The sequence below is a fragment of the Maniola jurtina genome, chromosome 6 (genome assembly GCF_905333055.1).
Source record: "Maniola jurtina chromosome 6, ilManJurt1.1, whole genome shotgun sequence".
Classification (NCBI taxonomy): domain Eukaryota; kingdom Metazoa; phylum Arthropoda; class Insecta; order Lepidoptera; family Nymphalidae; genus Maniola; species Maniola jurtina.
The window spans coordinates 14162534-14182070 of NC_060034.1; the positions used below are offsets into that span (position 1 = coordinate 14162534).

The 19537-nt window shown below is 38.5% G+C and overlaps 2 protein-coding genes across 2 annotated transcripts in view; one reads left to right on the top strand and one right to left on the bottom strand.

Moving 5' to 3' along the window:
* LOC123866526 overlaps positions 1 to 19537 on the top strand; it is a 31407-nt gene that overhangs the window by 10933 nt on the left and 937 nt on the right. Inside the window, exon 7 of the transcript XR_006796215.1 lies at positions 7605 to 7614. The gene's annotated coding sequence lies outside the window, so the exon portion shown is untranslated. The remainder of the gene's footprint in view (positions 1 to 7604; positions 7615 to 19537) is intronic.
* LOC123866528 (proton-coupled amino acid transporter-like protein CG1139) overlaps positions 1 to 19537 on the bottom strand; it is a 32437-nt gene that overhangs the window by 968 nt on the left and 11932 nt on the right. Inside the window, exons 6-7 of the mRNA XM_045908171.1 lie at positions 15926 to 16170; positions 3288 to 3500 (exon numbers count right to left, since the gene is read on the bottom strand). Coding sequence (XP_045764127.1) covers positions 3288 to 3500; positions 15926 to 16170 — 458 coding nt within the window. The remainder of the gene's footprint in view (positions 1 to 3287; positions 3501 to 15925; positions 16171 to 19537) is intronic.

The following is a 19537-nucleotide window of genomic DNA, read 5'->3' on the forward strand; positions in this document are numbered from 1 at the left end:
TAGCGCGTCCTGGTTGCGCCACCACTGGTGTCCTAGTGAGATAGGCCATCCGCTGGTATCCGCTTCGTCGCGCTACCTACAAAATGTATGTACAGCTTGATGGAAGGCAGCTCACATGGTGTCCGTCTCAATTTTTAGGGTTCCGTACCGCAAAAGAAAAAAGGAACCCCTATAGGATTATTTCGTTGTCTGTCTATCTGTCAAGAAACCTCTAGGATACTTTCCGTTGACCTAGAATTATGAAATTTGGCAGGTAGCGTGGTCTTACCTGGTAGCACAAAAAGAGAAAGATCCAAAAATCATGAATTTCTGGTTCTGTCACAAAAACAAAGATAAAAATCTTTCCCAAATAATCAGTTTACTAAATCACGCAAGATGGCGCTGGACGGAATTAATTTGCCTGGTTTGAGATTTCTTTTAAGATATAGTGCGGAACTCTAAGTTTGCGATCAACTCGTCTTTAACTGGGTTTTAACCCCCGACCCAAAAAGAGGGGTGTTATAAGTTTGACGTGTGTATCTGTGTATCTGTCTGTGGCATCGTAGCTCCTAAACTACCTAATGAACCGATATTAATTTAGTTTTTTTTTGTTTGAAAGGTGGCTTGATCGAGAGTGTTCTTAGCTATAATCCAAGAAATTTCTAGTTACTGTAACCTTCACTTGTCGGGAGTGTTATAAATTATTACGTATTAATACGTAGGTACATACCTACATAAAGAGTACAGACCTACACATGACCTACACATAACAATGTTACAATAATATAGGGTGTTAATTGTTTTCGAAAAAGCATAATATTATGAACATAATCAAGTCTGTACCAACTAGCAATAGACACTATTGCTAATTTTAATTTATTTTCATTTGGTGAATCATTCTGAAATATTTTATTCAAAGTGATTTCACGGGTAATTTATCACGGAAAATGATTTTTCAATTTTCGCGCTTACAATCGTTTCCTACATTAATTAACCTAGTAATAATTATGATCAAGATCAATAGCGCTGATATTTCTCTAATTGGTTTTCACTGAAAAGGAATTTCCGCATTTCTGATTGTACGTGCGAAGATTCGTTTTTCGTGAAACGTAGCAAACCCTTTCTAACACGGAGCGATGCGAGTGTTCTCGCTCACGCGCTCTTTAGCTCATGTAGATGACCTTGCACGCGTGAAATTTAAACAATAAAGCAGGATTAAAATATTAGGTATATAAGTAATAGTTTTTAAATTTCAAAGTGATTTTTCACAGGCTACTTAAATCAGGTAGCAAATACCTACCTATTACATTATGAAAAGGCTTTTAACGTGATTTTTCACATGCTATCTGTGAAATGGTCCATCTCTAGTACCTACGCCCCAGCCGAGCGGCCGTGGGCGGTAGGACAAATGCCCACACTTCGCCCACGCTTAAGTTCTGGTTTTATTTTATAAAACAATGGAAACCTACTTGAAACTTTGATGCACCAAAAGCTAGCGCACCATACGAGTTTACCTCGAACAGTTTTGATCGTCAGACGTTAGAGTAAAATGGACCTAAATGCTCCTTGTTCTAAAATTGAACATTCTGCACTACCGTTTTATATTTTAAAGCAAACTTTTCGCTAGGTGCTAGATTTATGGAGGTACTGGACATAGAAATTCGCTTTGCGAAAAATATTATACAGATTTGTACTGTGCGCCCGAGTGCAAGACTTTATGGTATGACTATTTACATTTTATATGTTTTCCTGAACGGTGAACATATTAATTATTAGGTTAACAGTTAACACCTGTTTACTTACCTTTACTTACCTACATAACTAACTAGATTTTAAATAAGTACCTAGTAAGGAGGCAAAATAAGCAAAACAATGCGGAATGGACGAATGCAAAACACGGTCTCGAATTTTGACTGAACCAAAATTTTACGTTCTTGAGGGACAAAATCCGTACGTAACGACGAAATCCGTTGGAGGACCAAACTGAACGGTATATCTCAACGAGTTAGCTGCAGTGGGCAGGACATTTCTGTTGTAGAATCTATGGCCGCTGGGATAGGCGTATTCTGGAGTGGAGACTGCGGTCTGTGGTATCGCCAAGCGCACTCTAAGATGACCTCCAGCTCGCTGGACTGATGACCTTAAGAAGGTAACAGGAAGCAGTTGGTTGTCAGGCTCTCGAAAAGGCCTATGCTTTCTGTTGGACATAGGTCCAACAGTGGACGCAAATAGGTTAATGATTGATTAATTAAAACCAGCTATAGGTAGCTTCTGAAGCTTTTAGCGCTACTAACCTTGTTAGAAAGCGTAATAATTAATGGGAACGATTAATTGGGGTGTTAAAAAGATCTTTAATAACTTGCTTCGTTAGACTCAAATAGCTTATCTCGTTAAAATACTAAAAGCAATCAAAATATTCAGCCGACATTGAAGAAATCTGAATATTTCAATCATTACTTTATTTCCCAACGGACATTTAAATGAAGTTAGTTACTTAATTGGCAGTTGGGAACTCAATAATATGAAAACTTTCTCAGTTTAAATACCTACTAATAATTGTCTGAGAAACAGGGAATTAGGCAACGTTTTAAGTGGGTATTCACACAAATAACTCATAGAAACCTATCTTTATTTGTGACAAACTTCTTCACGAAACTTAAATTTAAATTACCTAAGGAGGTAACTGAGGCAGGTACCTACATAAATTAATGTTTTTGAAGTGGTAAAACTTCTTTAGGCGTGCTTTGAGAGACTGCTTGAGAATTGAGAGTAGGCACTTAGATGTTTTTCCAGACGGATGTAACGTTCATACGTCACTTTCGCTAAAAACAGCTGTTTTCATATAACATCTTTTGTTGAGGTGGTAGTAGTACTTACCAAATGGCTAATGCTATAGGTTAGAAGCTCTTTTTATTTGCTAAGGTCTTCGTGATATGATAAAAATCTTTCAGCGTGCGTTAAGTTTCACTTTAACCGCACGTTTAGGTACATGCAGTAATTTCTGCGACTCTCTCTCACCGGTCAAAGCCCGTACCTTATGAAGCTGGTGCGGGGGCATAGGCCTAACATAATATAAATAGTGAGTTTCATAATTCTAGGTCAACGGGAAGTACCCTATAGGTTTTCTTGACAGACACGACGGACGGACGGACAGACAGACAGATAGACAGACAACAAAGTGATCCTATAGCGGTTCCGTTTGTCCTTTTGAGGTACGGAACCCTAAAAAAAATTCAAACTCATAATAATTGTCTAGTTTTGCGTTGAGAGTTTTATAAAAGCATAAAATATTTCAAGAGAATACTCACGGCTCATCCTCTGGCAAATTCAGAGTGATGCTTCCCAAAACCTCGTCTCCATACTTCAGGTAGCCGAACAGTCCGACCACCGCATACAAGATGGCCACTAGCACCATAGTGATATTTAGTAGTCCAGGGCAGCCCAGGAAGTGTCGGGGATTCGCCATTTCGTTCTCCACTGGCATTACCACGTTGATGCCCTCCATCGCGAATATAGCTGTACTGAAAACAGAAATTAGTGAAACGATCTCTACAGCGCAGGAGAGTTTACGTGGCGGAGCCTAATCACTGTGGCTGGGGGTACACAAAATATACCAAAGTACATAATATTATGACCAAAAAAATTATAATATCCTCCTACTCCTTCCGACCGAACTTTGGCCACGGCGGCCAATATGTGGGAGATATGTAAACATAGGTCCGTCACTCTCATAGCTCGATGGGACGGAAATCCGACAAGACCGGAGAGAGATCAGGACCAGGGTCCAGGACCGACGGCTTTACGTGGTCTCCGAGGTACGAGGGTGAATTTCTTAACCAAAAAATTCAATACCTAACAGATTTTTTGGCCCGACCTGGAAATCGAACGCAGGATCTTATCGAACATGCTTAACCACTAGTGACTAGACAAACGAGGCAGTTAAGTAATAATACATGTGGGCGAATATGAAATCTTCTTGAGAAACAATTGCTTATCTAAAGGGTGTAACTAGAACGCTAGCAAAAACGAAGACAGGTGAAAGTACCGATTACTGTTAAGATGGTATGGTGTTTTTTAAAAATTCACAAATCACAATATATTGCAAATAAAACATCTGATTGACACCAGAGGTCAACGAACACACCGTAAATAGGTCACCCGAAGTCTATGCCGCGTCGTAGGTGCCCCCATTGACCTGAGTTTTGCGCGCTATACATTGCGGTTTTGAAAAATACTAAATCACTAAAACTACAAGATAAGGCAAATGATTATTGACATAACAATAACGCTAAGTTTTTGCATGCGTTCTGTATACTATTTGCTGTATTTGCCCTTGAAAAAATAAATTGTACCTACCATTCTATCAATCCCACTCGGGGTAGGTAATTTCATTTGTCGTATATTAACCTACCCACTCGTATGAAATACCTACCTAATATCACCCTGTAGGTAATATTATGTTTGCTAGCGTTAATAATAATTTATTGCGTAGGTGTCGAAAATTATAATTAAGAGGGGGCGGAATAGGTACGTACTAACAAGTCAAACTCTTAAAAACTTTTCAAACCATACACATAATTAATATCTAAACTAAATAGCAGAGATAATTTATTATCTCTGGTACAAGATAAAGTTCAAAACTAAAACCCGACTATTCCTCTTAATAAACGCTGAAAATTAATAGTTACCCAAATTTTTAGTTTTTTGCCACTTGACCTCAGAACCCAGGATGATTTTCTCCTCATTTGACATCACTCTCGAATCGATTGCAAAAAAAATCAGATACACCACTTTTTTGAAGGCACCATCCGCCCTAGTTTGTTCACATTATTATTTATTTTATTGTAACACTAGCTGATACCCGCGACTTCGTTCACGTGGATGTAGGTTTTTTTTAAATTCCTGTGGGAACTCTTTGATTTTCCGGAATAAAAAGTAGCCTATGTGCTAATCCAGGATATTATCTATCTTCATTCCAAATTTCAGCCAAATCCGTCCAGTAGTTTTTGCGTGAAGGAGTAACAAACATACACACACACACACACACACACACACACACACACACACACACACACACACACACACACATACAAACTTTCGCCTTTATAATATTAGTGTGATTAGTGTGATAGTGTGATTTATTTTATTGTAACACAAATATAAATTTTAAATATTATCTATACTAATAAATAAAATTGGAGTGTCTGTCTGTAATTTCGAAATAACTACCTCATATTAAGCTCATATGGTTATTTGAACGATACCATAACTGAATCACACGTTTTTAAAATTTTTGTCTGTCTGTCTGTCTGTCTGTCTGTCTGTCTGTCTGTCTGTCTGTCTGTCTGTTTGAAAAGGCTAATCTTTGGAACGGCTGAACCGATTTTGACGGGACTTTCACAGGCAAGTAGAGGATTGACCAGGGCGTAAAATAGGCTACTTTTTTAACCGACTTTCAAAAAGGGAGTTGTGTTTTTCTACCTATGTACACCGAAATCTCCGAGATTTCTGAACCGATTTGCGTCATTTCTTTTTTAATCGATAGAGGAACTTTGCGACATTGTTTCATAAAAAATTTGGAGTCCAACTCCTCAATCCTGATGCTGCAGGGGATCTGACCAATCCACGCGGGCGAAGCTGCGGGCATCAGCTAGTACAATAATATAATGACCATTCTCAAGGAAAAAACATACATATACATAATTATATATTATTATGTAGTCGGGCAAAAATTGAGCCCAGTTATAGAAGCGGATTTTTGTATTTGCATCGTTGTATAGCGATGTTTTAACAGGTTTCCAAAACTATTCATCACCGTTTTTCATTGAGATCTATAGCATAGGAGCTAAATGGACATGATGGATGCGTTCCGATAGCTTTGCACACAATGCTATGAATTTATGAGCAAAGCATATGCAGGATCACAGTTGTTGATGGCATTAATATTTCATGATTAAGGAGTTAGGTAGATTGATGACCTTCCTGGCATAACGGTGAGCGCTGTGGTGTTATAAAAGGAAGAGTCTTCGTTCGATTCTCAGTAGGAGTAATTTAGATAAAGATTTATTGCGCTGGCAATGGGTTGATAACGATGATGATGATAATAATTTCGAAATTGGCTCTGGTTTGGTTTTGTAAGGAGCTTTGCCCATGGCTAATTACTGATTACCATCCTTACCGGAAGGGATCATAACTTATTGCTTTTTTTTAAAGAATATTAGCCAAGTTTATTATGCTGACTAATATTCCCCTTTCCCCTCCAAACTAAGCGTAAAGCTTAGATTAGGAGTGGGTACGACAATAGTGCAACGGGTGGGGTTTGAACCGCCGACCTTTCGGTTTTCAGTCCGCTCCTTTAACCACTGAGCTATCGAGGCTTTGGTTTCCTATTTGAGGAATTTGGGATTCGATCCTCAGGATCGAACCTACTAACTTTTGGAGTTATGTAAGTTTTAAGCAAATATCACTTAACATTGGAAAACATTGAGAGGAAACCTGTAAGTATGTCTGAAAGTGTTCTCAAAGGTGTGTGAAGTCTGCCAATCCCAACTTAGCCAGAGTGGTGGATTGTGGCCTAAACCTTGTTCAAGCCTCAAGTTATACGTGTAAGTAAACACGGACACCGGAAGGACATCTCACACGTTTGCAGCATTAATAATAATTTAGAATCTAAGTTAATTATTCTGTTATCAAGTTATTCTACTCCTGTGTTTAAAAAAATATTAATTTGACTGTACCTTACTCGATGCTTAAACAATATGAGATAGACGTCATTTGTCCCGCCTTAACGCATCTATCTCGCTCTATCATATAGCGCTGTCCCTCTCTTTCACCACCACCGCCTAGCAGTGCGAAGCGTGGCCCAAAGTGGCCGCGTTATTTTATTCATTGGCGTTTTGTTTCCCGCCGAGAACGGTTGTGCTTGCTAAAATGCAGCACTCTGGAGAAAAAATTACCTGCATTGGATAAAGTATTATAATACTCATGCAAGAGTATAATTACTTAACAATATTTCATAGAGGTTGTAAACCAGATCACGTGAGTTTTTCAATTTATTTAATTCTTATAAATGTTTGAGTATAGAAATACTTTTATTTCTTAAGCAAAATTTTACTGCATAGCTAAATTCATTGGCTATTTATGAAAATGTCATCTTAGAGGTAGTTTGTTAATTTAAATACATGATTCAACAGATAGTTTGACATCGCATGAGTCAAATATCGATTTTATTAAGCTACCGTCAATGAATCCTATATAATTTCCAACAATTCATTGTGAACGGAAAACTACTTCATAAGGTAGGTAGTTTTTGAAACATTTGCAATTTTTGTTACATTCAGCGCCATAAAAACCACAGTTGGTTTTACCTGGCACTGAGTTAATTAATTATAGCTATACAATAAAAATAAAACTATAGAAACCAGCATAATACCAAATTGGTAATGTAGGTACATAGTATTTAATCTTGTGGGTAGGTAAGAACAATGTGCAGCGCGACGCGCAACGTCGTGTACATTCACGTCATTCGTATTTTTAAATGCTATCATTTCTATGGAAAGAAATGTTGAAATATTTATTGGTTAAAAAAAAAAAAAACTAATGCTATTTATGATTTAATATAAAAGGTATCCGGTAGTACCGGTGCTTCCGTTTTCATTTACTTTTAGATTCTTGCAGATTAAAAGTACATAATTGATTACATTGAAAGGAAAAGGTTCAGGTACCAGTTTTCAGATTAATCGAGCCTATTGAAAGTGAACAAATTTTATAGCTTATTAAATGATGTAAAACTTTCGTGCCTACCCACCTACCACGATAAATATATATTATCTCTCACGATATGTTGATAATTTGACCGGCTTTCATGAACTGAATCCGTGGTAGATGCCTTTTACGATTCAAAAGAACTGGCATAAGTCTAATTGAATAAAAACATTTTGAATTTGAATTCTATTCATGGTTATATTCAGAACAACGGTATTAGAGTTACCTAAGAGAAGCGAAAGTGTAAGGCTCAAAGAAATGTTAAAAGGCCTTTTATAAATCTACCTTCGCCACGCAGGTGTATTTTTGGAAAACAGAGTGGCTCTTCGTGGGAGTATACATGGCAGTGTTTTTGGCCATTTAAGAATCTAGCTCCGCCTCGCAGGCGCAGCTTAAAAATTATTGGAAAACAGAATGGCTCTTCGTGGGAGTATACATGGCAGTGTTTTTGGTCATTTAAGAATCTTACTCCGCCTCGCAGGCGCAGCTTAAAAATTAAATGCCTCCTCGCGGGAGTGCATGGGCCATTTGAAAAACCTAGATCCACCTCGCAGGTGCAGCTTAGAAATTAAATGCCTCCTCGCGGGAGTGCATAGGCCATTTTAAAAACCTAGATCCACCTCGCTGGTGCAGCTTAGAAATTAAATGCCTCCTCAAGGGAGTGCATAGGCCATTTAAAAACCTAGATCCACCTCGCAGGTGCAGCTTAGAAATTAAATGCCTCCTCGTGGGAGTGCATGGGCCATTTAATAAGCTAACTACGCCTCGCAGGCGCAGTGTAAAAGTCAAGTAAGCAACTCCTCGCGGGAGTGTGCATGACATTGTTATGGTCTCAGTGGAACATCAATCAGTCGCTCTTGGGCGCCACCGATATTTATGCTAAGGTTTACGCTCCGTTATACCTGTTTTTGCTTCGAAACCTCCTTTGGTTCGTCTTGGTCAACTCAATTTTACAGGTACAGGCTTATGACCTAATGTTTTGGCCGATTAAAAATCTAGCTACGCCTCGTAGGCACAGTTGAACTACGCGGGCTGGTCAGCACACCTCGTGCATTTGTTTGTAATGGTTCATGCCTACTTGCCCTTGCAGGGTAGTCGTTGCTAGGAGCACAGCTGCTCTCGTTTCAGTCACGACGTAAATAATTTTATGGTCTTTTGTATGACCTTATTAACGAAGGTATGGGTTCTAAGCGATACCGAATGCAAATATATTGATATAAATTTCAGAGGCCACTTGCGTCACGTAACAAACAAATTGGGAAGAGTTAAAGCTCCGAAATTACACATAGAAATATAAATATATTCTTATATCTCATAAAGCGTACCGCATACCGCTTTTTACAAGCTCCCGATATTTTTAATGGGAGTCATCCGAACATCGCAGTCCTATTGCCATAAATTGACATCTACAGTGTGTACAGTGAGCAATGCAATCATCTTGAATTGGCTGTCGCTCTCTTGCTGCTGGCTAATTGCAGCAAGTATTAAGTTTATAACATTGTGTTATTCACATCTCTCAAGCTAAAGGAGCCATACTTCTGACCAAGTAAAGGTGCCTATAAATAACATGAAAGGAAAGCCAACAAAGCAATTTATTATTTTTATTTAGAAAACTTAATTCTATCATTACACGCTAATTCAATGGATAAGTTAACCTAAATTCATTATCATGATAAACGCACCACCAGCTCACTACAGAGCACGGCTGTCTTCACTAAATGAGAAGGGTTAAATAGTTTGAATTATATAATAATATTTTTACTATTTACAACTAACCTAATGAATCTATACTTGTCATATATCGTTGTGGTTTATATGGGCTTGCCAAGTGATCAACTGATCAGGTAGATTTGTTCAGTGACTGACATGAGCGTGCGAACTTCGTACGTGAGTGACACCCGCTGCAGTACGCGAGTGCGAGTGTATGTTTGCGCCAACAGTGGCGGCTTGCGTCCACGTGACCCACTATTTCGGCTCTCAAGACTGTATTTTCTGAAGAATAGCAGGTTTTTGCACCTTCCCTCATATTATTGGTCTGCATGAAGCGAAGGATTTGAGATGATGGTATCAGAATCTCCTTTCTTCCATCTACATGCCTTTTGCAGCTCATTCTCTCACAAACAACGTTGCATGGACATCGCGTTTTCGTGCTTGATGGGCAGACTTCTCTTGTCGAGCCTTGGACCAAACCGATGCATTCCAGGAGAAATTTCCGGTTATTGTAAGTTTCAATCAATCAATATATTTTTGATGTAAATGCGTGTATGCTAAGAGCAATGCATTTGATGGAAAAGTCAACAGGATGTTAGAGTTTATTTAAAAGTATCACCTCATTTCCAAGGTCATGGTCAGCTTTTTCGTCTGGCATGGACTTATGACAGAAGAGGACGCAATCTGCTCCTCTCTGGGAACTGGCATCGTGGCTACCAGATTACTATTATCATTATTTATTATTTATAATAGACTAAGCAGCTTTCGCTGATTCGTCTATATCAGAGGTGCTTCGAGTTTTCCGAATGTTTGTTTAATGTTTTCTTGAACTGGTTAACAGAGCTTGTCATAACTACATCCTTGGGCAATTTATTCCATATGTGACCGACTCTGTTGGTCAGAAAGTGTTTTGATGGATTTGACACTGATAATTGACATGTAGCTTCATGTCATGTCCCCTAAAGCTAAGATTGCTCCTTCTCAGAAACATGCTTTCAAAGTTGGGACATTTAATAGTTATTTAGTATTTTGTACGTTTCAATCCTGGATCATAGTCTAAATACATTTTCAGTTTTGCAACAAAACAACGGTCATGCCGACTATGTTTCTAGACTTGGCATTCCTCTGAATTAGCATTTGCTAACCGCATACTCGTATGGCGGAGAAAGACTTTAGAATGAAATGCTAGATTTATTCGCACCTAGCCGTGCCCGGTGTAGCAAATTTATAATCTTAAACAAGACAGCTTTCCTACATGGAAAATTTAATGTTAACTGTTAAAATCGTTTTCCAGTTCAAAGTCACATGACAAAAATTTTCATATGCTCTGCTCGTGGCAGAAGATTCATGGTTATACTTTTAAAATAAAACAACCCATTTATTTTTCAAAATTGTTGGTTCAGAAACTAATTCAGCGGACAAAAATTCATTTCAAATCTATCGAATTTCTATATTTCGAATAATAACTTTGATCCAGCCTGATGTATCAGAACTTAAGATCTGTTTAGGGGTTGTGATTTAATTTCATAGTTATTCGTAATTGTAACATGGTTATTAATTCTGAGTGAATTAGATCTGTGTGCAAGGATGCTACAAGAAGCATTTACACAATACCTTACCTTGTATATGTTATAAGTGGGCTGTAATCCTAAAATCTACGACATCTTCTATGATGTTGCTGGATTTAATAGTCATGTGTAGGTCTGGATCGTAAAAGTTCCAGGAGCAAGGTATGTCCGACGCGGGAGCGATTTCAGTCCAATCCAAGATGTCAAATTAACAGGTTAAGACAGTTTTATTGTACAGTTTGTTCGGATACTATTGTGCAAGGAATGGATTTTCGTACCGAATCAGCTTACCGTGCCCCTAACTATGTCCTGATCCTCGATAGGGGCTTTTTGGGTAACATTACCATAAAACTTTCAATAATTTGAAACTGTGAGAATATTCTTTGTTTTCACCAGTGAAATATCCACTTTTATGATTGAGCTTGGTCGATTTCTTTTCATATCTTTTGTGAATTGTACGAGCAATGCTGACTGTCTTCAAGTCAGCGTAGTTAAACTTTCTTGTCATAAAATGTCAAAGTCACAGAATTATTCAAAGTAGTACTTACCTACCTTGTCTTTGTCACTTTTCGATTGTCAAATTTTGGGTGAGTGCTTTACAAGCTATCGGAGTTGTTAAGAAACGCATTCCTAAGCTTTCTTATCATTTAAATAATCCTTTACATGGTGATAGGATTTCCAGTAAGTTTCGTTTTATGAAACTTTAAGCTTGTTGAGAGACGTCTCCAAAAGGTTTTTGTTCCTTTTTTGCTTCAAAGTTAAAATCTTTAAAACATGGTAATATTGAGCGCACCAAGATAGATCTTGGAATGTCTAAGCATTGTGCCAGAAGACAGTTTGTAATAACTACGTTTTATCACCATAGCTGGGCATTAACTCATTAATCCCTTCATCATTAATTGATCCCCAATCATCATCCCTTCATAATTAATGAAGTCAACATTTCGGCTAACAATAAGTCATTACAAGTCCTGGTCTGGTTCAAAGTGTCCTAGCTACAGCCGCCCAACGCAGGTTGTAGAGTGTTCCTTTATAGCTTTTTCATGCTTAGTTTAAAATAAACTTCTAATTCTAATAATAGGAAGGATGGCTGCTAGTCAAATCAGCGACTTTTTATCATGTATTATAGAAGCAAGCGTTATTTTGCGGAAGTCCATGATATGCAAGGAACCAAAAGCTTAATTTGCTATAATTTATTTTTGACAGTGGCATCATCCCAATTCTTGTAGAATGATAAAACAAAGAGTATGAAGAAAATACCTAAACAATGATGAATTGTTTATTTATGAGTTTCAAATTAAAACTTTCTTCTGTTCTGGTGAGAACTGTACGAACTTTTCTAAATAGCAAAGCTATGAGCCAAGAAAAGGACATGGAACTAAAGAAACTAGACTGTTCTGGGAAGGTTTTTTCCTGGTCATAGTGAAAATAGTTATTTTAAACAAAGGAACCTTTCCATTTTAAATTCGCTCCAGGGCATGTTTTGTGCATGTACTAAGTTACTTATTTTTACCCAGGATTGTTCATTGTGATTAAATTGTTCTTAATAGATATCTAAGATATCAGATGTCCGAGGATTTCATGCGGGACGGTAATAATTTCAGTATGTTTTCGAAACGATTGGGTCAATTGTCTAATGTTGTTGAAATAGCTGTATTTTGACCCAGTTATATTGTTTTTGGTGGTATATATTATGTTATTGACTCATAGAGTGAGTCTAAAATATTTAATCACTCTTGCAATGGCAATTGTTTTCATGACTAATCACTATCCTAATATTGATGCTGTCTAATTAATAGGTAGACTTTACATGCAAAGAATGTATTTACAAGTGTTTGTGAGGTCAGCCTTACCTATTGACTGAGTATTACACATACAGGCACGCATATAATTTTAATTGCTAAATTTATTGCCTAGCTTATAATGGTTTGCCTGATGTAATACATACACGCGTATATCTTTTCTGTTATTTTGTATGTCGACTTGCAAACTCATTCTTAATTCGCAATCATGTGAATAGTTTGTTAATGAGGATTTACACCCCGTAATTTTTCTTTTCTCTTTTCTTAGCAAGAAAATGGCATTATTTGCTCAACATATCAGTTGTCTTATATATATGTCACATTGGCGTCAAAGATGTTAAATCTTTGTATGGCGCAGATCACCACCACCACCAGGCGATAACAAACACGTCTCATATTGTTTAAGCATCGAGTAAGGTACAGTCAAATTAATAGACGCGTTTTACCTACCAATAAAACGCTTATTAATTTACTTACCTTACTCGATGCTTAACTTTGAATTCTGCCTGGTGATTTTCAACGCAATGAATAAAATAACGCGGCCACTTTGGGCCACGCTTCGCACTGCTAGGCGGTGGTGGTGAAAGAGAGGGACAGCGCTATATGATAGAGCGAGATAGATGCGTTAAGGCGGGACAAATGACGTCTATCTCATATTGTTTAAGCATCGAGTAAGGTAAGTAAATTAATAAGCGTTTTATTGGTAGGTAAAATGCGTCTAATAAAGGACTCCTAAGCAGTTAAATATAGAGATTTGTAAAACGTGCTGGGATTTAAAAAAATCTCAACAAAGGGAAATTTCGTAAGGCCTCTTCAGGCTTTCATACAATTCACCCTTGTTCACAAGGACTGCTTTATAAAGCGTTTTTTAACCCCCGACCCAAAAAGAGGGGTGTTATAAGTTTGACGTGTGTATCTGTGTATCGGTCTGTGGCATCGTAGCTCCTAAACTAATGAACCGATTTTAATTTAGTTTTTTTGTTTGAAAGGTGGCTTGATCGAGAGTGTTCTTAGCTATAATCCAAGAAAATCGGTTGTTTTACTACGAAACATTAGAGATGCGTTTTGACGCGCGTCTAAAAAGCGTTTGTGTGTAGGAAGGTTTTCAGCTGACGCTCATATCGTATGCGTATCACGTAAACAACGTGCCGAAATCCTCCCAAATGATGCTCATTGTACCTATATTATGAGGGTTTATTATATGAGGGTTGTAAGACCTAGTGATTGGAAATGAACTTACAAACCTCATAATACGAAGAGGGCATAAGGTCATCATATCTCTCTTTTCATAATCATCACTATCAACCATGCCCACTGCTGAATATGGGTCTCTTTAGTGACTTCCATATAATATGTCACGGTCTGAGTGGCATAGCCCTCTCGGCGCACTCAGTACTTACTCTGTGCTCAGTCTGCGCTGTATAATATTTTTAACCCCCGACCCAAAAAGAGGGGTGTTATAAGTTTGACGTGTGTATCTGTGTATCTGTCTGTGGCATCGTAGCTCCTAAACCAATGAACCCATTTAATTTAGTTTTTTTTAAAGGTGGCTTGATCGAGAGTGTTCTTAGCTATAATCCAAGAAAATCGGTTCAGCCGTTTGAAAGTTATCAGTTCTTTTCTAACCTTCACTTGTCAGGGGTGCAGTGTTATAAATTTTTAATTTACACTTGTATAGGTACTTTGTCCTTGGCGGCGTTATTTAAAACCGTGACGTTCACATATAAGAACTTAGATCACATAAATTTCGTACACCACTTATTAGTGGAATGTGTTCGTAACGAGGCGGAGAGATGGGAGCACATGGGAGGTATTCACTCGATTTCCCAGGCTTCGCCAGATTGGCGGCTGTAACGGAGCCCTTTTTTTTTTTTTATCGTGGGGAAATCCTCATGGATACCACCGCGCCCGGGGAGGCACGGAGGTTATGTCGGACTTTTACCGACTAAAACCCCACGGCGTTCCACGCATCGCCTGATGGCCAGGTTACGGGGCCAAACACGTTCGCGCAACCTGGCCAGCAGCGCCTACTAAGGACTCTCCTCGGGGGACCAATATAGTCCCTACCCACCGTCTGAGGCACACTAGGAACACAATAGTGCGCCTCCCGACTCGAGGACTGGTTTCTTTTAGGGCGATAGACTCCTGTAACGGAGCCCTATCCCAACCTCTGTCGGATGAGGCTAGGGCTCTGTTACGGCTGTACAAGAAGGCCTTACGCAAGTAAGTGGTTGTATAATGTGGCCTTACGGAGTGACATATTCCAAACGGAAAAACACTCCTTAAAATAAAGAATAAAAAAAAATCACATAAATTCCATTAATTGGTTCTATTTCATTTCAATGAATACACTTTAATCAAAAGGTGTGAGAGATTTTTTATACTTTTTAATTCAAAAATAACTGATTTACCGTCAAAAATACTCAGTCAATCAACCTGAGAGCGAGTGGTGGTTATTAATTATTATAATTTGTATTGCTTTTAAAAGCTTTAAAATGACTATTCAGCTTTAAAATATACTATTAAATTATTATTAATTTTATGCTTAATTCTGTATGGTTATTTTTAGAAATTAATTTGAATTGTCAGAAATTATATTTAAAATTATTCATTTATTTACTGAAGGTTGGAGAGGATATTCCAATAATTCGTTAAAATATTAACCTAATTGCTTTTTCTGAGTGACGCTTTAATACGTTAATGTTATGACTTTCAGGTGAAAAACCGCACTTTGGTCTTCATTATCTCACTCATTTTTTATGTTATGAAAAAATAAAAAACGCACTATTTCTAAACGTAATTTTTCATACCTAAAATATGATTCAGTGCCCTAACTCCTATCTACCTTAGAGTTCGCAGAAAAAAATCTAAATTGCGCTTGACGACAATCATGCCTGAGCAAAGAAGCAATGTTGAAGTCTAGCATAGAGCGTGCTTGCCTACAGGTTGCCTATAATCACTCTTGGCTTTAAAAATGTTAAAGTTATACTTGGCAGGAAACATGGACGCTGTAACGGGCTTTCCTCACTTTAGCGGTTCGTATCAGAAACGTTGGGCATAAACGCTTCCTATGAGTACATTTATAGACTGACCTTTCCTCACCTCAAAAATAGGGGCCATTCTCGCGCACTATTGAAAAGCTTCACATTAGCAACGTTGGGTATATCCTGGAAAGTGTAGTAGCAGGTCACGACGAAGGTCACCAGCAGGCACAGGTTGGCAAATATCGAGAACGGCACCAGGAATTTGAGGTGTCTGATCTGAGTCAGCAGTACCAGGGGCACCAGCAACACCCCGCAGTATAACTCCACTGGGAATATGTTCTCCGGGTAGAAGTAATCGCCAATCTGTAACGAAGCAGATACTTTCATTATCAACACCCCATCGATTTACCATGGGTCTCTCCTCAGAATGATAAGGGGTTGGCCATGGTCCACCACGCTGGCCAAGTGCGGATCGGCAGACCTCACACTTCCTGAAAAGTGTAGAAGCAGGTCATGATGAAGGTTACGAGCAGGCAAAGGTTGGTAAATATTGAAAACGCGCCAGGAACTTGAGTGTGTGATCTGAGTCTTTAATACCGGGGGTACCAGCAACACCAACAGGAATATATTATGTTCCCCTGGTAGAATTAATCGGCAATCTGTAACGGAGTAGACTTGTTAAGACCATTGCTTTATCATCATCATCATCATCAACCCACCACCGGTCCACTACTGAGCACGAGTCAGCTAAGTCAGTCAATAGCTATAATGCAAATAGTACAACTGTACAAAAAATCGTTCAATTCTATAAGTACCATCATCATCATGATCAACCCATCACCAGCACACTACTGAGTATAGGTCTCCTCTCAGAATGAGAAAGCTTTGGCCGTGGTCAACCACGCAGGCCAAATACGGATTGGCAGACTTTACATAATTCTTTGTAAAATTATGGATAGCTCTCAAACATGCAGGTTTCCTAATTTCTCACACTTAAAAAAGTATTTTATAACGCATATAATTTTTTTTTGATAGGAGAAATTCTGAGAGCAGACCTATAATTTAGTGAGCCGGCGATGGGTGATTGATCATCAACGCACATAACTCTGGCAAAAGTTAGAAGTTCGTGCCCGCCATCTAACCCCGGACACCCCGACTGGAGACCGACGCGACGTCTTAACCACAGGTCTGAACCATTAGGCTATTATCGCTTTTAATATAACTAATTAATGTTTATTGCCTCGTGCTACATAATAGCAAGTTTTATTGCGCTTTACGCTTAATGAAGGACATTATAACCACCGACGCGAAAAGGGGTTGTTAAATAAGTTTGACCGCTTTGTCTGTCTGCTTACTTATTACTGTACCCTGAACACATAACACTCCTTTTTTGGGCAGTCAGTGTAAAAAGTCCAATTATTGAGAAATACCTACAACGTAGGGAGGGAGCGAGACAGATAAACATACAAAATATTATAATTTAAAAATAGCAAAGATCGTGTCGTAGGTAGGTAATAATCATTTTTTCATGAACGTCTTTCAGTACCTCTATACAGTGTAAGAATAAAACAAAGACAGACGAGAGAAACGGTTATCGTCTAATAAATTCTAATCCTTTGGTATAAAGTCGGAAATCGAGTGATATCAATAAATTCATTGGGTTAGTGACCGTTAGAACCAGTGCACCAGTGATAACAAAAAGTGGTCAGTTCCGTTCGATTTGCGCAAACTGTTAGTGCATAAATGTGTAAAAACGGAAGATTTTAGAGTATTTTTATCAGTTGTGTAATAAGCGTAGGTACTTGGAATGGCTGAAAAATTGTTTCACGATGAATCTGTAAGTATATTTTATTCTGTAAGTATATTATATTCTATAGATATATACAACCCAATGGAGCAGAAACGTGGACACTGACAGTTGACCTCGTCCACAAACCAAAAGTCGCTCAGCGAGCTATGTTGGGTATCACTCTCAGGGATAAAATCCGGAACGAGGAAATTCGCAGAAGAACAAAAGCGACCGACATAGTTCAAGCTGAAGTGGCAACGGGCAGGTTATGTCTGTCGCAGGACTGAAGGCCGATGGGGCAGACGTGTTCTGGAGTGGAGACCGCGTACCGGTAATTGCAACCTCCAGCCCACTGGACTGATGACCTGAAAAAGGTGGCGGGGAGCGGGTGGATGAGGAAGGTCGTGTTCGGTGGCGCGCTCTTCGAAAGGCCTATGTCCAGCAGTGGACGCATACAGGCTGATAGAATGGAAAAAAATGGATTGTATAGAGTGTTTTAAAGCATGGTCGTTTTACGCAACGCCACTAGATCTATGTAGTCTGCGTCACACGCACAAGCATTCGAATTTGTCTTCACTTTTAAAAGAGGTAGGTAGGTAACTACTAATGTTTGAGCTATGCCTATCTGGAGTTTCATAACATCTTTGGCGTAAGCTTTTAAGCCAATTTCCATTCAGGAAACCGACGAGGCTGGATACGTCGTGACGGATTTGGAAGATGTTTATTATTTACGATCCGTGTTAAATTAAATAAGCCCAGTGAGAGTAGGCTTTCACTTGAAATCAATCTTATTTAATTTTCATTTTCCTTATCATGTCCACAGTTTAGTATGACGTCATAATAATACCTACATGTTGCAATTTTCCGAAGAAGCCCAGCCCTATCACGGTTCTGCATAAATAGCAATTAATCACCACCCCCTATGAATACGTGCATTAGAAAACGTACCTTTAGCCTCTTACACATCGACCAACGTCCTCGGCGACCGTTTGCAATCTCATTTAGATAGATAGACAGATAAAAATCCATGGTGAGTACAATGATCACAATACCTCACGCTTACAAATACATGATTCTCGCCAGGAATCGAACCTGGGATCCCACATACATTTTGAATTGTGGTTAGCCAGTAAGTAATTAGTAGGTAGGCGTTAGTGAAGTTTTAAGCGAGGTTCGTTCAGCCGTGTAATCCCAAGTAAACACTTAACACGTGGGATTTGTGTTTAATTCATCCAAGGATTTGCTTCATTTTCAACTTTCACAGTTTACCTTCATTATTTTTTATGTAATAACTAAAATTTTAACTCGCTTTGCGTTTAGTTTTAAAAATCCCACAGATAATATTTTTTGTGAGATTTTCTCACAGTGTCTGTTTTCAGAATTCTTGGAATAAAATAATTTTATTTATGAATTGTTTAATGCCCCACTGAACAAAAATCTGAAATCATTTTCATGCAAAACGGTCTAAAATTATGCTAAAATTGTTCATGATGAAAACATTATAATATTTTCAGCAGCTTATTCGCTGTGGTCTTATTAGTGGGAGGTCCCGGGTTCGAATTCCGGCAGGGGTTTGGAATTTTATAATTCCCGAATTTCTGGTCTGGTCTGGTGGCTTCGGCTGTGGCTTATTACCATCCCACCGGCAAAACCGTGCCATCAAGCGATTTAGCGTTCCGGTACAATGCCGTGTAGAAATCAAAGGGGTATGGGTTTAATAAAAACTGCCATACCCCTCCCAGGTTAGCCCGCTTCCATCTTAAACTGCATCATCACTTACCACCAGATGAAATTGCAGTCAAGGGCTAACTTGTATCTGAATAAAAAAATAAGCTTTCATTCAGTTTTTAGCTCCTGTAACTATTGTTCAATTACACCAATTTTTTTGCCAGCTCTTCAATTTAGAAATTATAAATATTTAACCAAATTGTTCCAACCGAG